At 37.9% G+C, this 19722-nt stretch overlaps 1 protein-coding gene across 2 annotated transcripts in view; it reads right to left on the bottom strand.

The window, feature by feature from the left end:
- LOC106951417 (cadherin-6-like) overlaps window positions 1-19722 on the bottom strand; it is a 97466-nt gene that overhangs the window by 26087 nt on the left and 51657 nt on the right. Inside the window, exons 3-6 of one of the 2 annotated variants that reach the window (XM_015038952.1) lie at window positions 16841-17135; window positions 11771-11890; window positions 7065-7232; window positions 4129-4316 (exon numbers count right to left, since the gene is read on the bottom strand). In XM_015038952.1, coding sequence (XP_014894438.1) covers window positions 4129-4316; window positions 7065-7232; window positions 11771-11890; window positions 16841-17135 — 771 coding nt within the window. Of the gene's footprint in view, window positions 1-4128; window positions 4317-7064; window positions 7233-11770; window positions 11891-13628; window positions 13704-16840; window positions 17136-19722 lie in introns of those variants that run through there. The other variant, XM_015038953.1, reaches the window with a different exon arrangement.

Genomic DNA, 19722 nt, shown 5'->3' with positions numbered 1-19722 from the left:
TATTCTCGTTCCCAGTCAGGGAAAACCCCACAGGCAGCGATAAAAGGGCCAAGACAATCCAAATTGGGCATATTCAGGACTTAGTGGGAACACCAACATGCAGAAGCCTGATCTGACGGTTCATAAATGTATTTCAAACAGATCATCTAGATTTTTCTCCAGTGGTCAGGCTGAGATTTATTTATTTTTTACGAGAAAAAAGTCTTAATATCATGAGAATTAAGTCATAATATACAGAGAATAAAGTAATTTTTATCATGAAAAAGGCCAACAAATTAATAATCCAAACATTTTTCTCATTAAAATGACTTTTCTCGTAATTTCAGGACATTATTCTGACAAAATTGCGTATTTATTCTGCTAACATTATAACTATATTCTTGAAATAAAACAAAAATGTCCATAGCCTGGCAACAAAAATGGATGATTGAAAAAAAGCCACTTTTTGAACATAAATTGGGCTTTTGTATTTTTTTTTTCTAAAAAAGAAAGCAAAAAATAAATAAATAAAATTCTAAATTGAATCTGGGATGAAAAAGCTAGAAATTTAATTTTTAATCCCTATAAAAAATTTCAAACCCATTAATACATTGATAATACTGCAAAGCGTCCTAAATTCAAGTTTTTCACATTAAATATGATTTTGTTGGGTTATTGATATATTTACAATCTAACTTGCTTAAGAAACTTTTTTATCATCACTCGGCTTTGTGAATGACTTTATTTCTGCATTTAGTTTGTGGGCTGTTGTTGATGTTTAGCTATAATTTGCATCTTTAAATCAAATCCAGTAAAGCAAGGTTCTTCAAAGAGTTGGGCAAAAATAAACTGCGAATGTTCAGCCAACTTCAGCTAGCCTATCTCCTGTTCATTCCTCCAGCCACCGGGGGGCGCTGTTATAAAACATAACTTAACGAAAACTTGATAGAGTTACCAAAGTTCAACAGTGAACTGCTTGACACTGAGATTGTTTGGATCATTTTGTTTTTACTGCTTGGATCTGTTTTATCTGAACAAAACAGCAGAACAGAACTCCATAGTGGAATTCGATTACATTTGATACATTTGTGTATGAAACTATTAAAGATCCTGAAAAAGGACTGCTAATTATTTTCTGTTAATGTTTCAAGGGTCCTTAACAATTCGGCTAATCTGTCGTTGACCTATTTATTTACTTTTATTGCGTTTTTGACATATTTTGACATATCCCATGCTTGGGGGAATTGCTTCTGTCTCTAGTATATTGTCTGCATGGAATTATATAGTGACCGTTTATAAGTCAATAAACTCCTAATAATGCTGAATCCTGCATTTGTTGGGTTTTATGTTTTGTTTCACACAGAGTTCAAAGGCTCAGGTTGCCTTTATGAATGCACACATTTAAACTTTTCTGTTTGTTAATGCATTTCACAGCTATGCAGTGCTCTGCGAGCATCAATCTGGTAATGAAATGGGGAACAGAGCAACACAAGGCCGCCGTCCCTGCGTGTGATTTCAGCTTGTATACACCAGAGAAAATCAAGCTGTGAACATCCAACAATTTACATCACAAACGCTGAACGTCTTCGCTACGAATACCTTACATTTCCACCGTATGTGGAGCAGATTTATCCTTGATGATCGTCTACTTTAGTTCCATTAAATCACATCGCTCATTTAACTTTTTAAAAGGGTATTTACTTTCATCGCTGCTGTATTTACATCTCAGCCCTGCACTGTGCGGCATTCAGCCTGGCTTCGGATGCACAAGTCTAATCCAGTGATGCTGTTGGTGCATTAATCCCCAGCCGGGCGAGGCAGATGGCTGCCCTCACGGAGTCCGGCTTTTGCTGGAGGTCTCTTCCTGTTAAAGAGGAACTCTCCGCTCCGACTCCCTGTGAATCCTCAGAGGATCCTATTACCCCGAACTGGACTCTGTTAAAACAAACCGGACTGGGCCGAATTTATCTGGACTCCTGTAAACTGTTTACTTCCTCTTTAAACAAGGGCTGCAGCGCTGTGCAAGATAGAGCCGTTTTAGTTTGGTAACAGTTTCCAACCTTACACTGTAAAAACACAAAATCTTACAGAGTATTTTTGGTCTGCAGTCGTTTCTATTATAATATCTAAGATAAGATGAGACAAAACTAATTTACAGGTAACTTTTCAGCAAGATATAAGAACTTATTCAAAGTAAAACATTTCTTTAAAATAAACTTAGAAGTTATACTAGCAGATTATTTCACTTTTAACAGTTTTAAATTAAATAATCTGACGTGAAACTAGCACAGTTTTAAATTAAGATTCAGGAATTAACGAGTTTTTATATCTTGCTGAAATGTTACTTGAAGTGAACTAAGGTATTTGCTGGATAAATACTTTGTGTTTTTGCAGTGTGCAGCCCTGTCTTTAATAAGGACCAACAACAATTCATCACATAAAAGCCCAAATGGAAAAGCTTTTACTTTGAAGCAGCCAGCCTGTTCTTCATGCAACGCACCAACTAAAACCTAATCCTATTTTGATGTAAATATTCCAGAGTGATGCAAGAAAGCGCTGCGGGTCACAGTTAAACTGCACCCCGCTGATGTGTAGAAACTACTTAATAAAGTAGGCATTAAAACAACATAACCTCTGACTGAGCGCGGCTGCTCTGTAAACACGCGCCAAGCTGCAGAGGTGTGTGTTTGCTGCAGTAATAGACCCCACCAGAAGCTGCTCGCAGTGTAAACAAGCACTGAAAATCTCCAAGATCAAAAGTTTAATATCCTATCTGTGTTTGTTGTTCTTTTAGGAGAAAAAACACAGATTTACACAGAGTCTACGCGGTTTGTAACAGCAGCAACAATCCTCTCTGCCTGGTGTACACAGGATGTTCATGCACTCTGGAGTTGTTATGCAGCCTGTGTGGCTGGAAAATGGGAACTTATTTGCTCAATTAGAGGCTCCTGAGCCACGTCTTGCTTTGATGAGCTCTGAGTGTTAATAAAAATCTACATTAAATGAGTCTTTTCAGAGAAACATGCAGTTGATGGTGGTGGTTTCTGTGTTTTAATCTTGTTGCTGTCTGCAGACGGCCTCTGAGGAGGAATAAACGCTTTCATCAATTAGACTGAAGACAGCCTTACAGACAAGACTGAGGGGAAAACGCTTTCAGCTGCTGGAGATGTGAGTCTCTTTAGGCTAAATGCCGTCATATCTGCAGAACACATCCAACTGAAATGAGGGATCATGCACAGCGACACAAAGTTAGAGATTATTTTACTTTGTGTCACATATGGAAAAACTAAATGTATTTAATTCAGATTCTTTCCAATAAATGTCTCATCTTAAGTATTTTTGTCTGGTTTCTCGTGCAAATCAAGCATTCAATAATTCCTCAATATTGATGAAAAATTACTAGGTACATTGTAGATTATTTCACTTAAAATATGGGAAAAATATCGTGTAAATGAAATAATCTGCCAGCAGAACAAAACTGCAAAAATACAAAAGTATTTTGGTCTAGTTTCTAGCAGTAACATCATATTAAATTTGATATAAGCTGATTTTAGGTCAATAATTCCCTAATACTGGTTAATAAAAATGGTTCCACTGGCAGATTATGGCACCTAAAACATGGGGAAAAAATAAAAATGTCTTGTAACAAGTGAAATAATTTGACAAGAGAACTAGTATTTTATTTTATTTTTTAAATCAAACTTTAGTTTTTTGCAGAATATTTGTAAAATATGTTGTTTTTTTCATAATTGCTCTCTTTAGGTTTTCATAGTCAGCGGTGTCGCCATGCCTACGGCGGCCATCTTGCTTCACAATCGTGTTTTATAGCTTCTGTTTACTCAGACTTTGATTATATTTTGCATATATTTTTATGTCACATCTTGGTAACTCTAGAAGCGTTTCTCTCAGTAAAATTACTTTTTTTAAAAATTATGTATTTATTCTTATAATTATATTCTCGTAATTAAACAGAAATTCTTCCATCCTTGCATCTCCACGCTGCTGCACAACTCCCAGAATGGAAAGCTGAAATCAGAGCCTCTGAAATGCTTTTCAGATTTCTGCATAACGTTTTTCACTGCTTTGCGTTGGTCTGTCATCCCAGTAACATCCAGTTTGTAATGTGACAGAAGGTGTAGAGCTGCTGACCTTTCTGAGCACGATGACGCCTTCCTGCGTGCTCCTGTTGGCGAAGACGTCGAACACGCCCGGCCCGTCGCTCCCGATGATCTTATAGTTCATCTCGGCGTTCTGGCCGATGTCGGCGTCCATGGCGTGGATGACTCCCACCGTGGAGCCCAACTCGTTGGACTCGGGCACCCTGAACTCGTACAGGGCTGCAAGGAGAGAGAGATCAAAAACCTGGAGTCAGATTGGTACAAGTGACCTGATATTTGAAAATACTTCATTAATCCAAAAGGGAAATTAAATGTTTATGTTTCCTTGAACAGTTTAGGATAAATCTGTGGTCGATACAAAACTTGTCACATTTTTTTGTATAAAATCATTCTTGCATTATGAGATATTAGTCTGGACAGATCTGCCTGTTCTGAGCTGCTTTGAGAAAGGTCTCCTTTAGGGCCTCTTGTTACTTTACTGTTGCTAGGTAACGGGTTGGGCTTCTCTGGGGTTGCTAGGTAACGGGCTGGGCTTCTCTGGGGTTGCTAGGTAACGGCCGCTGTCTGGTACATTCCGGAGGTTTTATAAATGGACCATTTTCCAGTTACCAAAAAACATCAACTTACTGCCTAAAAACAACTGGGTGACTTTTTTTTAACACTTCACTCCAAAAGCACAAAATCTTACTAAAAAAAACTAACTTATGGGTAACTTTTCAACACGATAAATAAGCTTGTTTACATAAATAACTGCTTAATATTGATAAAAATTAAAGAACTAGTTTCACTAGAAGATTATTTCATAAGTAAGAACTTTTTTCCATGTTTTAAGTGAAATAATCTACAGAGGAATTGGTACTTTTTCATCAATATTATGGATTTATTGACTTGAAAAAACTCCTACATCTTTTTGAAAGTCAGCTAGTTTTGTCTTATTGATGAAAATGACAGTTCTGGAAGATTATTCTGCTTATATGGGGAAATGTCTTGTTATAAGTGAAATAATCTGCCAGTGGAACTAGTATTTTTTTTTAAACAAGTGTATTTATCTTGCTGAAAAGTTATTTGTAAGTTAGTTTTGCCTCATTTCAAGCATGGTAAGCTATTTCCACTAGACATTAAACAAAAATTCTTGGTATGATTTTGTGTTTTTGCAGTGTTGGGTTGTTTTTAGAAGCAGTAGAGACCCACATTGAAGTACAAAAACATGTAAAATGTGACATTCAACATTTTTAGCAAATATGATGAGAGAAAAGTCCGAAGTGTGTGGTCATGACAACCGAGGTCAAATCTTTTCATCTTTTCAAATGTTGACAATTTTTTATAAAAACAGGCCAAAAACAGATAAAGCTCCTCCCTGATGGAACTACTAAGAGAGAAAATGTCTTTTCTGACCTTGTTAATGTGAAAAGCAGCAGGGTAAGTGGATGAGTCACAGAGTTCAGGTCGAAGCGAATCGGGAGCGTGTGAATAGATTTATCGCCCTTAGATGTAAAACATCTTTCGCTTCCAAACCGACTCGCTACAAACCCCGCGCAGCATAAATCCTAGGCCAATTTGCTCAACATAAATTAATTGCCTCTTGTTTTTGGTTTTTCTTTTTTTATGCGCCAGATGATTTCCTGGTTCTGGTCGAGGCGACGGATTGATGGCTGCATCCAGTATGCTTAACCGAATCGGCTGTGATGTACGCGCGCGCAGCCCGCGGAGACAAACAGCACACACTCACTAATAAAACATGCTGACAGTGTTTTGGCAACGCCTGAGTCGGCAGGTCTGTGTGACACTTAACTCCAAACACATTCACTGAAAGGGGGAAGCTCTGCGCGAAGGTTTCCCTGAGGCTAACAGGTATTTAGCATCAGGAGCAGAAGAAGAGGCATCACTCCGGCAGACAACAATGATATCGCTTCCTGACACTCTTCCTCCTTTGGGTGTCCCGTTACAATCTCTCTTCCTCTTCCTGCTCTCTCTCTCTCTATCGTTTATTTATTTTTTTTGTTGTCTGTCTGTCTCTCCGTCCTCCCTTGCCCTCCCTCGTTCTATCGCCGTGGAGATGACAGCGTCTGCCACCGGGCTCGCCGCGCGTGAACGTGTAAATTCAATACGTTTCCAGGCTCAGAGTTACACAGTCCCTCAATCCCTGTTTTGTCAGTTTTTAAGCTATTTATAGAAAAGGTCATAAAGGATTTAGTGGACAGAGGTCAGACTGCAGCAAAAAACAGAGAGACGGACGGATAGATCGTTTTATGAATGGAGGAATCAACACAGCAGGAGAGAAATTCTTCTCCTCCTCCTCACTAACTCCCTAAAAACCGTCCCATGAACCTCTGCTGCTCTCCATCATTCTGGCAGCGCTGTGGCCTGCCGACGCTAACTGGAGGCTTCGCCGGCATCCCTGCAGCCATGTTGTCCTGCCACACCAAACAGAGCGAGGGAGGAGGGAGGCAGGAGGACGGTAATCTGTCCATCCGATGTGGACAGATGCACAGGAGGAAGAGACGGGAGAGAAAGGCGAGTCGGCCTGCATGTGGATTGATGGCTGAAAGAGGAATGCACCGAGGCCGGTTGGCGCTCTAAAGTGAGAACAGCGGTTTTATGGAGTAAAAAGCTGCAGAGCAACGACTTAATAGTCGGACAGAGACAAAGAGCGAGGAAGAGGAGTGGAGATAAAGCCCAGGGAATGCTCTCTCTCCGTTTAATAGGGATTACAGGCCTGATCTGATGCACTTTCGGGACCCTTCGCTCCGTCATATGGCTCTATATTTAATTATTCTGTGCCTTTAAGAGGTCCGCCGCAGTCGCACACAACCCAGAGCTCCCTGCAATAATCCAAATTCATTTTGAAACTGACACCAGATGGGGGCTGCCAGCCTGGCACCGACTCCTGCTGTTGACTGGTCACTGTGTGTGTGTGTGTGTGTGTGTGTGTGTGTGTGTGTGTGTGTCCAGAAGGCCTGTGCTCACTCTTGGAGAAGCGTGGCGGGTTGTCGTTCACGTCCGACAGGGTGATGCTGACCGTGGTGGTTCCTGAGAGCCCGCCCATCTGGCCCGCCATGTCTTTGGCCTGGATCACGACCTGGTAGTCCTGCTTCACCTCCCGGTCCATGCCGGGCAGCGCCGTCTTGACCAGACCTGGGGACGAAAAAACAACAAAACAGCAGGATTAAATCCAGATTTATCTCCCAAATTAAAAAAGCAAACAAACAGGAAACAAAATCAGTTTTACAAACTCAAATAAACTGGGAATCAAAATGACTAATTTTTGGTTTTGAAGACTTAATTTTCAGAAAATCTGTTTCTTTTACCAATGTACTCATTTTCCATAGAAAGACAAACCAGCATAAAATGGGAAAATGTATAGGTAAATATTAGTAACTGTTACTTCTGACTGCCACTTTGATTTTGATTTTTTTAATGACAGTAGGACTCTAAAGTCTCAAGTGTTTAGAGGTAGGAGTTTATAAGTTCTCACTTCTTCCTACCCCATTTTGAGCATGATATGTTAACTGAAACTTCTTTTTTATGCACTTCTTGTTACTGTGCACTATTTTATTTTTATATTTGTATTTGTATCATGTTCGAATAAAATTTCATTTCATTTCATTCATAGATCATCTTAGTATGCTGAGGGCGGCCATCTTGATTCACAGCCTGTATTTATTTAAACCCAACTCTATGACAAAGTTTTAGAGCAAGACTAAGATTTTTTCTTTTATTTTGGGAATAAAGTCACAATATTACCAGAATGCAGTCGTACAACGATAAATATGAAATAATAGAATAGTAAAGTTTTAAGCCGTAATATTAGAATGAAGTATTAATTTCATGAAAACTCCTTCATGACAAAAAATGTTAAATATTTAAATGAGGAATCTTGAGCATCTTGTAGTTAAAACTTTTTGTAGCATGGCCCCAATACTTTGTAGTACAACTCACAGAAGCCACTTTTTTAAAACATCAAATATTTCAAACAAGATTTTTTCCCAGCTCTAATTGCAACATTTTTTTTTTTTACATTTTCAGCTGTTTAAAAATGAGTCAAAAGATCTGCAGCCTTTGAAAAAGTTGTTCCCCTCCTCGCCTGTGGTAGCGCTGCACCAAAAACCACAGAAGAAGACACTGAACTCAACTTCCTCCTTCATGAAATGGAAACAAAAAAGGAGTGGAGTCAGATGTTTGCAGTTGTAGGATTTGTCTGTTATATTTGGCAAACATCCATGAGTCATTTCTCCTGTTAGCGCTAGGCTAACTCATTTGTTTTGGTTATATTTACCCAGAATGCCCTGTGCTATAGTCCGCTTCCTTCGTTTGGAGCGGTTTCCAGTCTGCTTGGCGTTCACACATGCATTCAAACCGCACCAGTTTGCTTTGTCAGAGTTTGATTACACATTCACACCGCCCCAAACGAACCAGACCTGGAGTTGGATTAAAGCGGACTAAACATGGCTGCTGTGAACACAAACTGATGATGTGGTCACTGACTGCTCTGGCACCTGGACCATGAAAATATCTCCCATCTAATTTTCCTATGAAAATCTGTAGAAATATACAAATAAGCCCTGGTTATGCATGATATGGGTACATGCTAGAAATACGACCAGTAGGACACAATGTCCTACTGATATATTGATTGATATATCAAATATATATAAATCAATGCTGCAAATTTCAATTAGACCAACTGAAATATTGTACAATTTAGTATATTAAATTACTACAATTAGCTGTTTGTCTAGGAAAACCAATGGAATGGAACCAACTGCAAATTATCCAACTAGAATTGAATTCTAGTCCAGTTTGATTCGCACCAAATCATTTCAAAATAACCTAAAACATGATCAGATTACAAACAGTCCAATTCAGCCCAGTTTGTTTCCGTACCAGACTCAGTCATTTTCAATCCAAGTCAATCAAAGTAAATGAAATATAATTTACTAAATTAAAAAAGGATCAAGTTAAATTCAGCCCAGTTTATTCATTACAACCCAGATGTAATTTAGTAAGACGGTTAAAGATTCAGTTCATTAACAAAGATGAATATTCACACCTGGTTCGGCTTAATCAGACCTGCACTGATTTGATCGTCTTTATTGATCATAGATAAGCACAAAAATGATTCAGTTCAATTAAAAGAAACACTGAATTGATCCCAGAGGGAAATTAAACATTGTTGTAACTTAAATTATACAAGTTTCTTTTCCTGTTTTGTTTGTTTTTTTTATGACAACTAAACTGAATTTCGGCTGCATTTGAACAACAAGTGAGGATGAATGTTTTACTCACAAATAGAAACACAAAATAACCTAAAATAAAAAGTATCAAACATTAAGCAGTTCACAAAAACATTTCTCCCTCTTTTTGACTTGTGTGTCTTGAAAACAAATTATTGAATCACTGTATGTGTTTTAAGCCAAAAAGCACAATCTTTAATTTTCTCAGAGTGGAAGCGACATCTGAAAGCTTCCAGGATCGTTTATCGTCTCCTCTGTTGATGTTTGCACCATTATAGCGCCAAGGAGTCGCCTGCTCCTTGAAACACCTTCGGCTTGGCGTCGGGACAGAGCGAGGCGGTAATTGGCAGCATGCTGAAAAGGTGTGCGCGACTCCCATCAGGCCCCAAATCCAGGCTGCTGCTAAACGCTTTCATTTGAAGCAAAGAAGCTGGTGGGAGTTCAAACTCAGAACGATGCAAAATTAATAAATTTCACCTTGAATAAAGCTAAACTTTCAGGAACTGAGGCTTGAGGAAGAGCAGAATATTATTTAACGTGACAAGTGAAGAGATGGAGGATGTTTTGAATCAACTTTTCTTTAGTTTTCAATGGAAAACAATGAAAACATGCATTTTACCAGGGGGGCAGATACTGGCATTATACCGATGCTGAAAACAGCTAGCATCAGCCTACAGACATACAGAAAAATAACTTACAAGGAGCGACACAAATATGTTAAAAGACGGATAACATCAACTGGTACAGCTGTTAAAAGTGACTAAAATCGGCCTGTGCTGATATAATAAAGAACACTGATCGATATCGATACGTTAAAAAACAGCTAACATCAGCTGATACTGACGTTACAAAACAACTAAGAATGGCCAGATCGTTAAAAAACGACTGACCAATTCCAACAGTACAAAACTGCTAAACTGGACCAATTTCAACGTTAAAAATGGCTAACATTCGCTAATGCTGATGTTACACAGCAGCTAATCAAATCCTTAAAAAAGGCTAACATCAGTCGTTTGATATGGTAAATGACGACTAGCATCGACCAATTCCAAAATCAGCTGATACTAATATGTTAAAAATAACCAACATTGGCCAATATGTTAAAAAATGGCCAACATCGACTGATAGCAACTCTAAAATACGCTAAATAAATGAATTTCACCTAAAGCGAAACATTTAAGGTTTCAGTTTGAGCAGAATATGATTTAAAATGACGAGGGAGAAGGCGGAGGATGTTTCAGATCAACTTTTCTTTCGTTTTTATCAGGCGACTTCACTTCCTGCTTCCACCTTTGTCATTCCTTAATGACTACAATACCCAGAGAAGAAGAGGAGGAGTGGGAAACAAATCCTGCTTATAACGCGATGTCCAGGCATGTCTTTGTGTAAGAGGGGATGTCAGCTTACATACCACATGTGGGATAAACCATATTACTGTTAATCCCCTCACTAATCTGCAAATGGCTTTTTTTTTCCCTGACTCTTTTGTTTAGACGCGAGCGGGATGCGTTCCAAAGCGCGCAGTAATGATTAAAAGTAGATCTTTAGGACGGCTGATTTGCAGCAAATCCCCTCCCCGCTCCACCCGGCGGCGGCGGCGGCTTCAGAGGAGGCGAGGCGGGCGGGTTTCTGGGAAAACGAGGCTGGTTTCACTGCGTTCTCTTGTCAGGGATTGTTCTAGTTCAGCTTCTGTGTTTCTGTTTGCTTGTGTTTTCCTCACAGTGGCGCCTGCAGGCAGCACCCAGTCTGTAGGTGGAGCGGCGCTGGAGCTCAGCTGCTCTGGCAGGACGCCACTTTCAGTTTTTACTAAATATTTAGGTGGACCCAATGGAAGAAACTTTAATTTACAAAAATAATCAATAAAAGGTTATCAAAATGGCTCGTTATCTGCTGAAGCATCAGTTTTCTCATAGTTATTTGATCCAAATAAGAGAAGTTTTTGAATTAAGAAAAGGATAAGTAAAAGTAATATTTAATGTCAAAAAAACCTAAACTTAAAAGTAGAAGCAAATTAAAAGACAATTATAAAAATAGTTCAAAAATAAATCTTTTAAAATTAAAAATATGAAAAAAACTGAAATAAAAAAGAAAAATTCAAAAATACATTAAAAAAATTCTGGATTTTGGGAGGAAAATCTAAAAGAACAAAAACTAAACTAAAAGAATCAAATAAACCAGGACAGTAAATATTAGAAGGAAGAAGAAATAACAAATAAACAAAAATGAAACTAAAGAAAATAAAAGTAAAAAATGAAGGAAAAAGAGGTGAACGAGTGAACCAGTAGATTTTGCCTCCTTTTTACCCCTAATAATAAACAGTTATTAAAGATTTATCAAGTGTTTATGGTCTTATTGTGAAGTTTTTGTGTAAATAATCCTTTAAAACCAGCCAACTGAAGTGAAAGGCGTTAAAGTTTGACCTTTGGAGGCGATGCTGACCTGTTTCCGGATCCACGGAGAAGTACGGCTGGCCCTCCAGGATGCTGTACACCACCTTGGCACTGTTGCCGTAGGTGGCGTCGTCTGCGTCCGTGGCCGTCACCTGGATCACCGAGGTGCCTGCGGCGAGAAAACAGCATCAGGACGATGATTCACATGGCGGCTGAAGAATGAGCCTCTGGATAATCGGTCGGGCCGATGCTCCGTCTGATGAGACGTCCGGTCCTCCTCTGAATGTGAATGATCGTTTCTGTCTCTTTACGTTACCAGAAGCAATCTTTATCACGACGCCGTGTATATCCCCACACATGATTGATCTCCACAGCTAATCGATTGGCCCTAATGTAAACATATCTCTGTCTGCAAACCCCAAGACGCCCAGCAACGTTTCCGTGGTTCCAGAAAGTCTGAGAAACAAATACTGAGCCTGGAAAAGTATTCAGCTTCTTCACATTTTGTTGCATTACTGCTCTGAGTTTTAATTTTATTTGGATTTTACTGATCGATATCTGATTATAATATTCTTATTTTGGCTGATACCTGATGTTTACTGACAAAACAGCTAACATGGACTGACATCAATGCAAAAAATATATATCGGCCAATACCGATATATTAAAAAACGGGTACAGATTTGTTATAAAATTATTTAAATTGGGCTATGCTGATAAGATAAAATAAATAACTACAATTAGCCAATATGTTACAGCTAATATTGGCCAATACGGTATGTAAAAAATGACTACAATTGGCTGATCCTGATGTTAAAAAATAAATCTATTGTTGTTACCAATATGTTTAAAAATGACTAAAAATCAGCCAATATTGATATGTTAAAAAATTGCTAGGATTAGTTGGTACAGTATGTCTAAAAACAGCTAACAGTGGCTAATACCAATGTTGAAATAAGGCTAAGATCGGATGATAGCAATGTTTAAAAATGGCGAACATCAACAAAAACCAATGTTAAAAAATGATTAACGTCGGACATTGACAGAAAAAATACATTTTAAAAAATGGTTAATTTCAGCAATACCAAAGTTAAAAATGGCTAACGTTAGCTGATACTAATGTTAACAAATGACTAACGTTAGCTGATACTAATGTTAACAAATGGCTAACGTTAGCTGATACTAATGTTAACAAATGACTAACGTTAGCTGATACTAATGTTAACAAATGGCTAACAAAGGCTGATACCAAATGGCTAACATTAGTTGATACCGATATGTTTAAAAATGGCTAACGTCGACCAATATCATTGCTAAAAATTGCTAGCATTGACAGAAACCAATGTTAAAAAAATAACCTACACTAATGTTAATCCCTATAAATCCTCCCTGATTATCCCCCTTACACTTTTCTATGTTTTCTTCATCTCTAGCAGAAACCCTAGCAAACACAGTTTTGGATGTTTAATGTGATAAACTGTAGAAAAGTTAAAGCGGAGCGGTGAGTATTTGTGCCTGGATGGCAGGTGAACATATCCGGTTTCTCTTCCAGAAAGAACAAAGGGAGACCGTTAGCCAAGCGCTAGCTCCCAAACGGCGCCTTGCGGGCCAAGTGTTGCCTCATTACATGCTGAGGGAAATTAATTGAGTAGAAATATTTAATGGCAAAGTGCTATAAATACAGAATTGTGCAACAGAAGAAGAGAGCGACCTGATGGAAGTTTGCTAATTTGATGTGAGCCGAGGCGAAGGGAGACGTTAAAACTAGAACCGTCAAACTGAGGCGCAGCTCGGCGGCGGTTCGGGGAGATTCTCCAGGAAGTTCAGCGAACCCTGATCGCTAATACCTCTGACAATGGAATTAGACTCAAAGAGGCTTTTTTCTGTCACAGATCCACATCAGTCACCTTTAAATCTTTAAGTCAGGAGCGATCACATCACAGGATTTTCTTCTTCTCCTGCTGCTTTTTTCTCTGCCTGTAATCATCAGTGCGCAGGGTTGCCAGGTCTGACAGTTTCCAACCCAAAAAAGACTTAAAATCCCCCCAAAAGTTGATAGCACCAGATATAGTCATTTTTATCAAATAAGTCCAAGAACACTGAATTTATTAAAGGTTTTGTGCTTTTCTGCCTGTCACAATACTAAATTTCCCCAGTAATTATTGCAATAAACAATAATATTGTTGTTTTGAAACCATTTTCAAGTGGTAATAATGACATAATAATGCAAGAACACTTTCTAAAGATCAATAAACTTTCAAACTTAATGAACATTTAACACTGAAACTGAAAGAAATGTTCAAAATAAATAAATAAAGCAACAAAAATGAGAAATAAAATGAATTATGAAGTCTCTGTAAACAAAATTGTTCTTTAAGTGCACAACACTGCAAAAATACAAAATCTGACCAAGTATTTTTGGCCTAGTTTTTAGCATACACTTGAAATAAAACAAAACTAGCTTATATATAAGCTTTCAGCAACATATAGAAGCTTACTTAAGTCAATAATCCCTTAATATTGATGAAAAAGTACTAGTTCCACTGGCAGACTATTTGAATTATAAAATGGGAAAAACATCTTGCTATAAGTGAAATGATCTGCCAAAGCAACTTATACTTTTTCATCAATATTAAGGAATTATTGACTTAAAACAAGTTCCTATTTGTGGTTGAAAAGTTACTTAAGAATTTGTTTTGTCTTATTTCAAGTGTAGTAAGAAATTTGCACCAGAAACTAAACCAAAAATACTTGGTAAGATTCAGACTGAAGACTTTTGTCATCCAGTTTTTGGTAGAAAGAGAAAAACAATAAATCATGCGAATGGAAATTAATTTATCCTGCGATTAATTGCTCATTACTGGGACAGTGCCATCTCTTCCTTTCTAAAGAAGGAGCCCAGGTTTGATCAACCTGTGTTCAATGTGACAATGCTGTCTGCTGCAATAAAAGCGAAAGCGAGTGTCACTTTTAAAGGAGCAGCGTCTCGGCGCAGTCACTCGTGAACACATGCTCTGCCATGCGCTGACATCACACCTCGCCTGTTGCCATGGGCACCCGTGCTGCCCTCAGATAAGTGCCGGCCCTCTCTCACTCGGGGTTGCTGAACCGAGTGACAACTGTGTCACATGTCTGACCGCAGTCGCCCCGAGACACTCTTCTTATGTTTTTCATGCTGCTATCGATTGGGAGCCTTTCTGTGTTGTTTATCTATATTCATGAGCCGCTTTTAGAGCCAGAATTAAACTTTCATTCGGAGGAGAGTGACGGTGCGGCTTCAGCAGCCGCAAGGATTAAAATCCACACTTCTTCTCTGCAGTGACACAGCCGACAGTGCTGCTAATTAAATTCAATTAAATTCTGCTTTAATAGACTACAATACTGTGTTTAAAAGATTATCTGCTGCAGCGGCTGTTTAGTCTGGTCTCCTCATCGCTCGTTTAATTAGACGTGCTCTCTTTGTTGAGTTGGCGTCATTATGATGATTGATAAAATCCCACTGATCCGCAGTTTTATAACGTCTGAATCATAATCCTGTTAATGCAGCTCAACCTTCACCTGAGTAAATGTTGATCAATTTAGGTTTTTACGAGTTGGTCGCAGACAAAAGCTTCTGCAGAGACAAAAAGACCTGCTGGATATCATGACATATTAAAGAATAGGACTCATGTATGCAAATGCAGTTGTGTGAAATCTGTTTGTTTCGGTTGCGACTACGCTAAAATATGGTAATTTATTCCAACAAATTCAAGTTCATTTCCAGGAAAATTTCTAATACCTGACCGTCCGCTAGACTCGGTTTCATTTGGGACCAAAGGTGCAACATTTGTTACATTTTCAGCTGCTGCTGTTTTCCCCTCCTCGCCTGTGGGGGCGCTGCACCAAGAACCACTGAAGAAAGTGACATAAAACGGAAGTTCTTGCAACTTCTTTAGCATCAGATTTTAGTCTTTAGCTGAAGACCATGAGCCTTTTCTCTGTAGTTCACTTCCTGCTTTGGAGCGGTATCTGGCCCACTTGACGTTCACATACGCATTCAAACAGAACCAGAGTTCACTTCAACCAAACCGAGACCGAGGTTTGTAGGTGGACCAGAGTTTACATTTTTCTTTCACATCCAGAATGACAGCTCATCGTTAGAGCTGCAGGAAGTGGACTACAGAGCAGGGCATTCTGGGTAAATGCAACCAAAATAAATGTGTGTGTCTAGCGCTAAAGCTAAAGCGCTAAAGACCAAAATGTGTTTTGGTCTTTAGTCAAAGACTAAAGGGAAATCCTACAACCACTAAAATCTGATCCTTCTTAATTTTTGTGTGCATTTTGTGAAGAAGGAGGTTGAGATCAGTGTCTTCTTCAGAAGTTTTTGTGTTGTTTCGTGTTGTTGGTTCTTGGTGCAGCGCCCCCACAGGCGAGGAGGGGAACAAGTTTTTCAAAGGGTTTGGATTGATTGAAAGCGAACCGCTGCAGCTGAAAATGCAACAAATGTTGCAACTTTGGTCCCAAATCAAACCGAATCTAGCGAACTGTGAAACCATCTAAACAAGAGGTGTCAAACTTTCAATATTGTGTATTAGGGCCATTATAGATTAAAAAAAAAAAAAGAGATGGAGTAAATTTCTGCCAAAAAAATTAAAACATTTTTTTGAGAAAAGAAAATTAATATGGTTGAAAAAATAGAAATTTGCTAGATTAATCTAAAAAAAATCTCTAAAAAAATGGAGGTTTCTGAGGTAAAACTCAAAAATTTTAAGCCTCAAATCTCAGAAATGTTCTAGAAGAAACTTTGACATTTCTGAAATTGGAAAGTTGAACATTTGCTACCAACAAAAAAATTATAAAATTTTGAGATTAATCTCAGAAATCTTCCAGAAAAAAAATTTGACTGTTAAAAATTTTGGACTTTTCAATCTTTTTGAAACTTTTTGAAATTCAGAAATGTCCAAGTTTTTCCTTCAAATCTAAATACTTTCGAGTTTATCTGGCAAATTTTTTAACTTTTCAAACTCAGGAATGTCCTTGATTTTTCTAGAAATGTACTCCTCCCTGTTTTTTTCCCATCTCCACCGGTCCTGCTCCCCCGCCATATGAACCCGAAGCCCCGGAGTTTTGGGAAACGTACCGACGTCGGACATCTCGGCCACCTGGGCGATGTACGGGTCCTTGGTGAAGCGCGGCTCGTTGTCGTTGATGTCGTGGATCTTGATGATGAACTCGGACTCGCCCTCCAGCGCCTCGTTGGTGAGCCGGTTGACGGCCTTGGCGTGCAGGATGTAGAAGGCCTTCTCCTCGCGGTCCAGCCTCTTGGTGGCGTGGATGTCGCCGGACTTCTCGTCGATCTTGAAGAGCGTCCCGGCGCCTTCGCCGGTGAGGACGTAACGCACGCTACCGTCTTCTCTGTCGCTGTCCGAGTGGAGCTACAAAACGAAGCAAAAACATTTCAAATCGGCAACAACACAAAACATTAAATCTCACCAAGGAGTCTTGGTTTTCTAGCGGTTCAACATTTTATAACGTATTTTATACCAAAAACCAACACAAAGTGCACATAAATGAAAAATGAAAACAAAAGTAAAACAAAAAGATCATCAATGTAAAATTTAGCGCAAATGATTTAATTTAGAAGACACCTAATTAATAAAGAGAGTAAATTATTCTCATTACAAATGGAGCTGTTGCACAGTGGCGCTCTTAAATGGTGGCCAAGGGGAGCCAAGGCCCCCTTTGGAAAATTACTGTATTTTTATCTAGTTTCTAAATCTGTTATAATGAAAAAATACTAAAATAATCACATAATAAGTTAAAAAGAGCTTAATTATTTTGATTCTGATTATGTGTGGTTTATATTTACGTTTTGTTTTTTAAAACTGTGTTTTATTTTGGATATTTAAAATATCTTCTAGTTCAAGTTGTGTTCTTTACTAAATTAAAGTTTAATAGTCTTTGAAGGGTCAAACTTGCATTTATCATGCCATTATTAAAGTATTACTTGAAAACGCTGTTAAAACAACATTATAATATTTAATCTTGTAATATTTGTTACGAGGCTAACTAGTTTAGTGCAAATATGTAATAATTAATAACAGAAACTTTTCAGAATGACATAGGAGCTTTTTTAAGTCGATAATTTCTCAATATTAATTAAAAAAATATTTGTTCCTTTGGCAGATTATTTTTCCCATGTTATAGGTGGAACTACAACTTTTTCATTAATATTAAGGTATTATTGTCTTAAAACAAGTTGAAAAGTTATTTGTAAGTTAGTTTTGTCTTTTTCCAAGTGCACTAAGATAGAAACTAGATCAAAAATACATTTGTTTTTTTGCAGTGCAGCAGTTTGTGTAATGCTCATTTTAATAAATTTCCACTTTGCCGCTTTCTGCTGCTAATTGTTTCAAACTCTGCTTCATGAGAGCTTTCACATTTGCTTAATTTGCTTTTATGAACACCAAGCTGCAGCTTTTTGAGAAGGAAAATAAAATTATCACCAGCTGCAAAAAGAAAATATATAATAAAAAATAAAAATAACAGTGAGAGAACTGGCTGACTGCTTGACTGACAGGGAATCTCTGTCAAAAACACATCCCTGCGATGATCACTTTGTACCAGAAACTCAGCAGAAAGCACTTTTCAAAGCAGAGTCGCACTTTTCAACGCCGCGCACACAAACATCAGCGCTCCGACCAATCTGGGCTTTGGCAAATAAACGCTGACAGCTTTGATCGAGCGTGTTTGGTGTCATTTAACAGATTCGTATCATCTTTAGTAAACTGTCACCGTGTTATGATGACACACGCTTCGTGGCTTCACCTCGCCTCTGTGAAAATCTGCCACCAGAGAAGCTGCGTTCGCTGCGGCGGCGGCGGCGACTGTTGCACTCGTGTCGTCACGATCTCTGTCGTGGAGGTTTTCACAACGCTGCCGTCGCTGAAAAAGCAGCCTACGCAAAACCAAAACCGGAAAGTAAACGCACTCTGATGGTTGAAAAACTTCAATAAGTCATTATAAGACAAAAGATATCTGTTGTTGAGCTCAGACACTGCAAAAACAGAAAAGCTTACCAAGTTTTATATGTCTGGTTTCGAACACAAATATCTTAATAAACTTGAACAAAGACAAAACTAACTTCAACGTAGCCTTTCAGTTAATTATAGAAGGTTTTATGTCAATAATTCCTTAATATTAGTGAAAAATGCAAATTATTGCACTTTTAGCAATAACTTTTTACTGTAAATGAAATAATCTACTAGTAGATTTTAGTTCTTATTAAGGAATTATTGACATAAAACAAGCTCCTATATTTTTCTGAAAAGTTACTTTTACCATAAGCTATATAATTATTATTTTTTGTGTATTTATTTATTACATTTTACTTGAAGATGTATTTTTGACTAGTTTTAGGTACAAATATTTCCGTAAAGTTGAAATAAGACAAACATAAATAGACATAGGAGCTTGTTTTAAGTCAATATTCTTAAATATTGATAAAAAATATAGTTCTTATAACATGGGTAAAATATCTTGTTATAAGTGAAATAATCTGTCAATATTTTATCAATATTAAGGAATTATTGATTTAAAACAATCTATATCTTGCTGATAAGTTACTTGTAAGTTCGTTTTGTCCAATTTTAAGTGTAATAAGATGTTTAAACTAGAAATTTGACAAAAATAAAACAATTTCCCAGGGGGCCAAGGCCCCCCTAGCTCACCATTTAAGAACACCACTGCTTTTAAAGCCAGAAACAAAACATCTGCATTAATCATTAGATTAAATCACAATTTTTTTACTTTTTAAATGAAATTGCTTTGTTTTTCAGTTTTCCTTTTCATTTGACATTTTTTGTCAGTTTATCCCAATACAACACGATAAAGTAATGTGATAAAACGATGAACCGCTGCTTCTGCCTCTCCACATGAACAGCAGCTTAGCATGTGCTGACATTTTAATTCCTCCACCAAATCCCCCTTAACATATTTATCTCAGAGAACTCATCAAAAGCT

This window comes from Poecilia latipinna, unplaced genomic scaffold, assembly GCF_001443285.1.
Source record: "Poecilia latipinna isolate Pla-1442-1.1 unplaced genomic scaffold, P_latipinna-1.0 Scaffold458, whole genome shotgun sequence".
In the NCBI taxonomy this organism is placed as follows: domain Eukaryota; kingdom Metazoa; phylum Chordata; class Actinopteri; order Cyprinodontiformes; family Poeciliidae; genus Poecilia; species Poecilia latipinna.
The sequence above is the reverse complement of the archived record's forward strand: the minus strand, read 5'-3'. Positions and strand labels throughout refer to the sequence as shown.